Source organism: Aspergillus japonicus (assembly GCF_003184785.1).
Source record: "Aspergillus japonicus CBS 114.51 unplaced genomic scaffold BO86scaffold_53, whole genome shotgun sequence".
Classification (NCBI taxonomy): Eukaryota; Fungi; Ascomycota; class Eurotiomycetes; order Eurotiales; family Aspergillaceae; genus Aspergillus; species Aspergillus japonicus.
In genome coordinates this window covers 229,884-238,118 of record NW_020291690.1, presented here as the reverse complement: position 1 = coordinate 238,118, position 8,235 = coordinate 229,884, and the positions used below count along the sequence as shown (strand labels likewise).

At 57.7% G+C, this 8,235-nt stretch overlaps 4 protein-coding genes across 4 annotated transcripts; 1 reads left to right on the top strand and 3 right to left on the bottom strand.

Annotated features, from left to right (window-relative positions):
- Positions 1-412: 412 nt before the first annotated feature.
- BO86DRAFT_319937 (uncharacterized protein) lies at positions 413-1,173 on the bottom strand (the record flags this gene model as incomplete). Its single annotated transcript, XM_025668270.1, has 3 exons — positions 413-704; positions 778-870; positions 938-1,173. Coding segments are annotated over 3 exons (621 nt in total), but the record flags the coding sequence as incomplete, so codon positions are not given.
- Positions 1,174-2,787: 1,614 nt separating this feature from the next.
- Positions 2,788-4,579, bottom strand: BO86DRAFT_412114 (cytochrome P450; the record flags this gene model as incomplete). The annotated part of the gene is made up of 5 exons (XM_025674632.1): positions 2,788-3,397; positions 3,468-4,184; positions 4,249-4,300; positions 4,354-4,359; positions 4,414-4,579. The coding sequence occupies 5 exons, from the start codon at positions 4,577-4,579 to the stop codon at positions 2,788-2,790; spliced, it is 1,551 nt and encodes a 516-aa protein (XP_025524719.1).
- Positions 4,580-4,772: 193 nt separating this feature from the next.
- BO86DRAFT_174750 (uncharacterized protein) lies at positions 4,773-5,790 on the bottom strand. The gene has a single exon (XM_025666535.1). It carries the CDS (start codon positions 5,693-5,695, stop codon positions 5,150-5,152), a length of 546 nt encoding a protein of 181 aa, XP_025524718.1. The 5' UTR covers positions 5,696-5,790; the 3' UTR covers positions 4,773-5,149.
- Positions 5,791-5,877: 87 nt separating this feature from the next.
- On the top strand, positions 5,878-7,379 carry BO86DRAFT_319936 (putative cytochrome P450; the record flags this gene model as incomplete). Its single annotated transcript, XM_025668269.1, has 3 exons — positions 5,878-6,006; positions 6,087-7,043; positions 7,089-7,379. Coding segments are annotated over 3 exons (1,377 nt in total), but the record flags the coding sequence as incomplete, so codon positions are not given.
- Between the last annotated feature and the right edge of the window lie 856 nt (positions 7,380-8,235).

Sequence of the window (8,235 nt, the reverse complement as noted above, 5' to 3'; positions counted from 1 at the left end):
GGGGGAGAAGGTTTGGGAGTCAGGAGTAGGGAGTTGAGGGGGATGGGCTTGGTTTTATTGTGCAGGAGGAAGTTCGGTTCACAAAGAAGCGCCGTACGCACGCTAAGCAGCTGGCGGCTTAACTGGATTGAGAGTAAGTGTCAGGACGCGGGATGTATACAGTATCCCTGCATGAGACACGCCTATCAGGAGCCTACGATACGACCCTGGTCAATTGCCTCGTCTTACTTGTAGATTTTCCCGGCCTCAACGAGTCACCCTCGTTAGTTGACAGATCTGTGCTTACTCAGCCCTAATGCCTTCTACAGTATCAGACAGACCCCGGTTGACCACAAGAGACAGACTGCGTAGGATATTCTAAAAGTAGCAGCAACGGCCAATCCCACCTTCCCACCCCTCCGCATTGCACCAGCTACACCGGATTATCCGTCAAAAACTCCAGCTCCTGCGAGTCCATCCGCCCACCCCCCTTGCCAGTCTTCAGCCGTTCCCAATTCTGGCTCCCCGGCCGCCGCTTACTCGAGAGGTGGCTCCGCGGCCCCCCGTCCCCGGTCTCGCTGACCTTGGGCGTCTCCCGGCTCCCGCTCTGGAGCAGGGAGACGGCCGAGTTGTAGAAGGAGGAGGTGAGGGAGCGGAGGCGCGCGAAGCACATGGGGAAGGAGGTGGCGCAGGCGACGATGATGGCGATGTTCATTTCGACGATTCTGCATGACGCCATAGTCAGCTCCTCCCCGTCACTCTGTGCCGACGCACTGATCCAGAGGATGTGGAACGTACGTAAACTGGGCATTCCGCCCCGTCGTCCAGAACACATCCGAGCTGTCGTTCAGCTGGAAATTCACCAGCCGCGCCAGACTAGCGGCGCAGGCTCTGCCAGTGCATCAATTCTTCAGTTGGCGTTCAAAAAGGGTCCCTGACTGGAAGAAAAGCATCTCACCCAAGTCCACTCATAAACGTCACCAGCAGCCCGATCCGCCGCCGCCGGCTGACCTGCAGCTTGAGCAGCCGCGGGATCGGCAGCAGCAGCACGTAGAAGTCCGTCACCACGTTGATCACCGACTGGATCGTGATCATCGTCCCGGACGTGAACCGGCAGTAGGGCGCCTCCAGCTGCGACAGCTCCGCGCACTGCACCAGGCTGCCGATGGCGACGGCCACGCAGAACGTGTAGAGCACCGCGTCGGCGACGATGCCGATCCACGCCGCGACGATCTCGCGGTGCAGCGGGAACACGCGCTTGTACAGCAGGAGGATCGAGATCTTGGCGAAGCAGACCGTCCACGGGAAGGTGATGCCGCCTGCGTCGAGGACCTGTGGTTTTGGTCATGAGACTTTTCAGGTGTTTGAGGGGGGGAGGGTGCGGATGTTTAAAGACGTACGCGGGTCGAGGAGGGATCGATGAGGTTGATCGCTCGTACGTCCCACATGTGTCGTCCGATGCCTAAGGGGAGGGCTGTTGTGTGCACGGTGCTGTTTAGCTGAGGGCTACGTTGACGGAAAGACCAATCTCACTCTGCGTGTAGAGCGTCATATGCGCGATCGAACCGCACTGTGTCACTTAGAATCCTGCCCTGCGATAGGGACAACTCTCCGAATCGACTTACTGCCGCAAGGATGCAAGTGGCTACATGTTTGGCGTTCTTAGCAACTCCCATATCTCGACCTGTGGGGGAGGAGCAGGGGCAGGGGGGGGGATACTCACTGTCTTCGGCACCCCAGAATTTGATGATACATGTCCGCACCCAGACGCGGGCGGACACCGCCAGTAGCGCGAGAAACAGGAAAATCGACTGCAGCACGATGATCGCCGTCCGCTGGGATGGCGGGTTGTCGAAGTTGGGGACCACCCCGGGCGGCGGTGCGACGGCGGGCGTGTTGTAATCCATGGCCAGACAACTGCAACTGCAACGGTTGCTCAGCAGAGCAGAGCAGAGCAGAGCAGAGCAGAGCAGAGCAGACCGTACGGGCTGAAGGAAGGGTTCTTGGATTTTAAAGACCATCTCCCCCTTCGTCAGACCAGACATGGTGGTGACAGCTGAAGGAATCAGGAATGGGTGGGGAGCGGGGGCGAGCCAGATCAGCACGAGCGAAAAGCACACCAAGCTCGACGAACCGTGCGGTCGTCATACAAGTAAGCCTCCGGCGAATCCATCCTGGGCCTAACTTGTGATAATACTGCACCAGAGAATCCCGGAGGCCTGATGGAGGGTAGATGCTGACCTTTGGGGTCCAAAACTTCGCCCGCCGACGGATTCAGGCTGTTTGGCGGTTCTCGCAAGGCTTGGAATGAGTTGTGAGGCTTAGGCTTAATATACCGTGCAGTGCAGTTGCAGTGCAGTTGCAGTGCTCAGCTGCATGGCCAGCGAATGGCCCTTGTGCCAAGAGCGTGGCTGCAGGAAGGACCCCTCAGCGCGGCAACCCTCACGTATATCCATCTCTGCAACCTCGCAACGAGCGAACCAGTCAGCGAATCTCGGCCGCAGATGCCAGTTTGATTTCTTGGGTCTTCCTACAGGGCTTTTCTCGCGGGGACATCACCCGTTCTGTCCCGCTCTCTCTGCTGCTTCGGCAGTTAGGGCTCCGCTTATCTTCAGCTACATGCAATACCAGATGCTATTCTCCTAGCCCAACCTCCCCGTTGGACCGGTGATGATAATAATGAGCTCACCCGATTCTAAGCTACACTCGAGCAAACCCGCACTCAGTATCTCCGAAACTAGATAGCACCTAGTCTACCCCTCTAATCACATAGCGTATTTCATCTATTTCCAGCAAACGCAAACAACCTCAATTCCCCCCCTTGGGCGAAATCACAACCCGCACATCCCCGCCCTTCACGGGCCCACCGGGCCCCGACGAGACGGGGGTGAACCCAACCGCCGGCACGCCGTCCAGCGCGCGCACGTGGAAGCGATGCACCACCAGCGCGACAAACGTCAGCGACAGCCGCTTGCTCAGATACCGCCCCACGCACTTGTGCTTCCCCGCGCCAAACGGGAGGAAGCTCTTACTCTGGGCCAGCCCCGGGTGGTCGAGGAACCGCTCCGGCCGGAAGCGATCCCAGTCCCGTCCGAGCAACGGGTGCGACATGGCGAGCTGCCGGTAGGGCACGAGCAGGTGCGCGCCGGCCTGGAAGGTCCGGCCGCGGATGGTGAGCGGCTGCGCGACGCTGCGCGCGGAGCTGGAGTTCATGGTTAGTCGCTGGGTTTCGTTGTAGAGGGCCGAGAGGAGGGGGTTTTGCTCGAGGCGCTGGGCGAGGGTGGGGAGGGGTTCGTTGGCGGCGGTGCTTTGGGTGACGAGGGTGGTGACTTCGGTGGTGACGCTTTGTAGAAGGGTCTGGTCGGTGCAGATGTGGGCGAGGAGCCAGAAGGGGAGTTTGAAGACGTTGGCGTTGGCGCTGGAGAGTGTGTTAGCTCTGTAAAGAGGGAAAGGGGGGGAGGATGGCGAGATGGTTCAGTGGTACCTACCCCCAGAGAACCATCAGCAGATACGACGCCATATCGTCCTCGCTCAGACCACGGCGTCGCATCTCCGTGATGGAGTTCCTGACAGCCCAGGATTGATCTTGCTGGCTCGATGGCGGCAGACGCATGTAGTCTACCAAGCAGCGCAGCACCCGCGCTCGGGCCACGCGAACCTCTTTCCCGCATGGCCGGGGTAGTTTGAACAGCAGGATCCACAGATCGCTCTCCAGGCACACAAGGTCCTCGACAATGTATGGCGAGAGCTCCCAGATGCCATTGCCAAAGTATGCCGTCGTGACGGCGTGGATGATCGCGGTCTGCGCCCACTGGTACAGCGAGACCGTTCGCTCCCGCCCATCCTCGGAGGCATGAAGCAGGGTTGGCGCTTCGAGGCGTTCCCATCGCATATGGGACTCCAGAACCTCCAAGGAGCGAGCGAGGATCTCCGGGCTTAAAGACTTTTCCAGGAGCTGTTTCCGCATCAGCTCCTCTGCGACCAGAACCAATGGCGGGGCCTTGGGTTCGGAGTCGTGATCCATCTCCGAGATCCCTGATTCCGAACAGCCAAGGCCCATGAGAAGGTTCTTCAGGTGCTCCGTGTGTGTCAGCTGGGACGGTTCCCTGAGCACGGCCGTGGCATCTTGTTCAGATAGGATGAAGTAGATCTTTTGGCCGAAGACATTGATGGCAATTGGTTCTCCGCTGCCCTTGCAGTCCTTGCTATGATGCCATAATCACTTAGGTAATGCTAAGGATAATGCCAAGGTTGGGATGGACAACTCACGTTGCGGATGATAGTAACGCATGGGGGCTCCTTAGCATGGAGACTGCATGGCCTACGCCGAGTCATTAGCGCCGTCAAGAAAGGGTCCGAGCGACCCAAACGCACCAACAACTATGTTACTCTGTCAGCAATGAGGCAGCAGTCACTGTCCGGCACAGGACTCACTCGGAATCAGATAGGGGACTTCTCGCGGCGAGTCAGGGTTGAGCAAGGGACGAACGGTGAACCGCCACAGGCGCCAGATCACGAGAAGTACGACACCACTTCCGACCAGGTGAAGCAGGCTCAATTGATCCTGGATAAACCCAAAATCGGTAAGTACAAACAGCATGATGTAGGTGATACTGAGACGGATACGACAGTCAAAGGGTGGGAGGGTGAGGACACCCCTCGTGAATCCCGTGAGGGTACCCTTATATTGAGCAGCAGGTTTTCCTGATAAGGATGCACGCTACTGCTGCGCTATCACATCGCCAGTGACGTCCTTGGCACGCAGACCAGGATAGGGATTTGAAAGTAAGGAATACAGTACTCGACGCAACGGGCGCAGCCGGTATCTCCTTCTCTCTCACGTCGAGCTGGCCGCGTGCACTATATTAACACGGCCCATTATATGCGGACTATTCCGCCGCCACCGGAGGGGGGCGACTAGCCTTATCTCTTTGACAGAATCCTGCTTCTGATGCGGCTGAGAAAACCCTAGGGGACCAGTCCAGTTATAGTGATCACGGGAGAATGCATGTTTCTGGTGTTATATGGCTTGGCACCAATGAACCGGTTCTGCCATGTGCGTGCATCCTCCCCACGATCGCGAATGAGACCCAACCCCCGAGCGGGGTAGGCCAATACTTAAATCCTGAGCCTCGTATTCTCTGCACGTTGGAATTTAGCGCAGGGTGCCTTAGCGCTTACCCTGAGCCCTTGAGCCATTGACTTTCCCAATCCCAAACCCCTGCAGAACTCGCTGTCCCCGTGCCCAACTTGGCATTAAACCCGGACGGGAGGATGATAGCTTGGTCCATCTGCTCCCACCACCTAGGGCTTCGCATTCATAAGCGTGGAAGTCGCTATGCGTACTTTTCTGGAGCTGAAAATCGTTAGAGGCGTAGACCCCGCAGTAGGAACGGTTTTTATCAGGCCAATGTCCTGAGCAGATGATAGATAGTGAGGTAGTAGTCGCGGAGAGGCGTTGCCTGCTTCTTTTGTAGTCGTAAGCACTGTGCCTTTGGCGGGGTGATGCCGTCTCCCCTCCTCGTGGTTTTGTAGCGGTACACAATTGTCTCGGAATCGGCATGCTGTTCTCGATCATTTTTTCTACAATGGGAGTTGCTTCTCTCGGGAGCGTGCTGCTACTCTTACTCTGCTGTTGGCTGTGTGTTCGCAGATTAAGAGCCAATTCCCAAGAATCGGTACTGCACATCGGTCGCCGACGACGAGAGAGGAACATCGCTGATCCCTTTTCTTAGACACGTCATAATGTTGTCCTTGTCGAGCCTTCCAGCTATATCCTCAAGGTTGTTAGCCAGCTTCAATACCTTTTGAAGGGGCCAGAGATTGTGCAGAAGGCGCACGTAAGTAGTCGAGTTCAGAGAACAACGAGGCAGGAGATGCTGAGACTGCAATGCGCAGATCAAAGATCGTGCCTATGCCGTCCGCACACCAGAAGGATATCAAGTGCAGTTCTCCTCCAGGGAGCACATCAAGCAATTGGTGCAGGCGCCAGACACGTACCTGTCGCTACATGCTCTGGCGAAAGATGTACGTCCCTGTCCTACTTTCTTCCTTTTTCTCGAATTGATTAAATGCCCCCTTTCTAATCCCCATCTCAACAAGAACAGATGTTCCAGCCCAAGTATACCATGAACGGCCTCGAGTACGACGACTGCATGAGCGCGAACGGAACCGTCCATCAGCGAGCCCTGCAAGCGGAGCTGCGATCCCACCTGCCAGCCCTAACCCAGCCGTTGCACAACTGCATAGCCCAAGCGCTCACCGCAGAGATCACAGCCCACAAGCCCCAGTCCGGGGAATGGCGCGCAGTGCCCATCTTCCCGATGGCCAAGCGACTGATTACCGCCGCCAACGCTCTGGTCTTCTTCGGACCCGAGGTCTCAAGCGACCAGGTCTTCCTCGACGCCGCGCTCGAGTACCCCGAACACCTCATGGAAACCGCCGAAGCGCTGCGCCTGCTCCCGGCGTGGGCCGCGCCCTTCGCCGCGCCCTATCTAATGCGCCGCCACCGAGCGCTGAAGATCCTGCTGGACCGTCTCACCCCCGTCGTGGAGGCGCGGATCCGCAACAGCACCACCACCACCACCACTGCCGCCGAACATGCCGACTGCATCCAGTTCTTCGTCAACGCAGCCGCGCGCAAGAACCAGCAGCACGAATGGCCGGCCCAGCGCATCATCCAGGTCCTGCTGGGCGTCTGGTTCGCCTCCGTCCACCAGCCCGCCATGTGCCTCTTCTACGCCCTGGACGACCTCTGCCTGCATCCCGAGTTCACGTCTGCGCTGCGCGACGAGGTCCGCGCCGCTATGCCCGCCGCCACCACCACCCAATACCCCGAAATCAACCCCCCCCACCTCCCCCTCCTCACCAGCTTCCTCAAAGAATCCGCCCGCCTCCACCCAACAGACTCCATCTCGCTGCGCCGCAAGGTCCTCCAGCCGTTTACCTTGAACGACGGAACCACCCTCGCAAAGGACGACGTCGCCTGCATCCCGCTGCGACCCATCCTCCGGGACCCCGAGCTGTACCCGGACCCGCACATCTTCAACCCCTACCGCTTCATCGTGACCAACAACGACGACACCCAAAGGAATCCCGGAAAGCCCGAGGAAGACAACCCCATCCCGACTCCAAAAGCCACGTCCTCCGATTTCACCGACGCAGACGTCACCTTCCCGATCTGGGGCCTGGGCAAACGCGCCTGTCCCGGCCGGTACTACGCGTCGTTGCTGCTGAAGCTGGTGCTCGCGCAGATCCTGCTGCGGTATGATGTGACGATGGGGGCGGCTGCCAACAACGAGCGGAGGTACTTTTACTGGCGGTCCGCGATTGTGCCCAAGGCGGGGGCGGGGCTGTTGTTTCGGGATCGGGGGGCGCTGGCTTTGGAGGAGGTTTGCTAGTTAGGGACATATTGGGTAGGGGCGCGAGTGGTTTCTGGTCGTTCGTGGTCTTCTTTTCGAGGGCTGCTTAGTGGACGGATAGTATGGCAGACGGACAAGAAGGTGGATCTTTAGGGCTGGGAGAATGATATCGTTTGACGGGAGAAAGGGTCCATCGAACTTTTGTATCTTGGTTCCGGTTGGGGATTGGGGCAAAGGCTTGGGGTCATGGAGGTTCGGGGGTTTGATCTGTGGGCGCTGGGTTGTAAGTCAGGGCTGGTAAACTGGCTTAGGGGTTGACTTCGTTAAGGGCAAAGGGAGAGGCACTTGATGTGGACGCACTCGTTCGTTTTCTTTGGGTGTTGCTCGTTGATAGAGATATGAGAAACATGATCATGGGATTGTTATCAACAGGAACAGAGCTTGCTCTTTGTACCCTTCGACATGAAAGAAGATAAGCAGGTGTACGTCAGGGATCGCGGAGAAAAAGACCTGGAGCAGGCTCCTGCAACTGCTTCTGGGTATCTTTGAAGGTAACTCTCAACATTGCGAGCGATACTCTGAGAGATACCCTTCCCCATCTCTCCATTGCAAAGGTAAATTCAGGAACAAAAGGACGCGTATGCTTCAGATCACAGACCAGGGAGTTGAACGGCCGTCGAAGGATCAGGTGTCGAGGCACCGAAGGGAGCTTTCAGTTAGTCAGCGGCAAGAACCCTGACGCCAGATCCATATTCGGCTTGGTGCATGTCATGCAGCCAATCAGGGCATCCTCGAGCGGCCGCTGACTGATGTGAATATGACACGGATCTAGAAACCATGGAAACTATGCAAAAGATTAATCTGGTCGCTTGTTTGATGATCTACCGCCGTGGAC

Coding starts and splice junctions, on each gene's coding strand:
- BO86DRAFT_174750 (XM_025666535.1), bottom strand. CDS start 5,695: ATGTTCCTCTCTCGTCGTCGGCGACCGATGTGCAGTACCGATTCTTGG.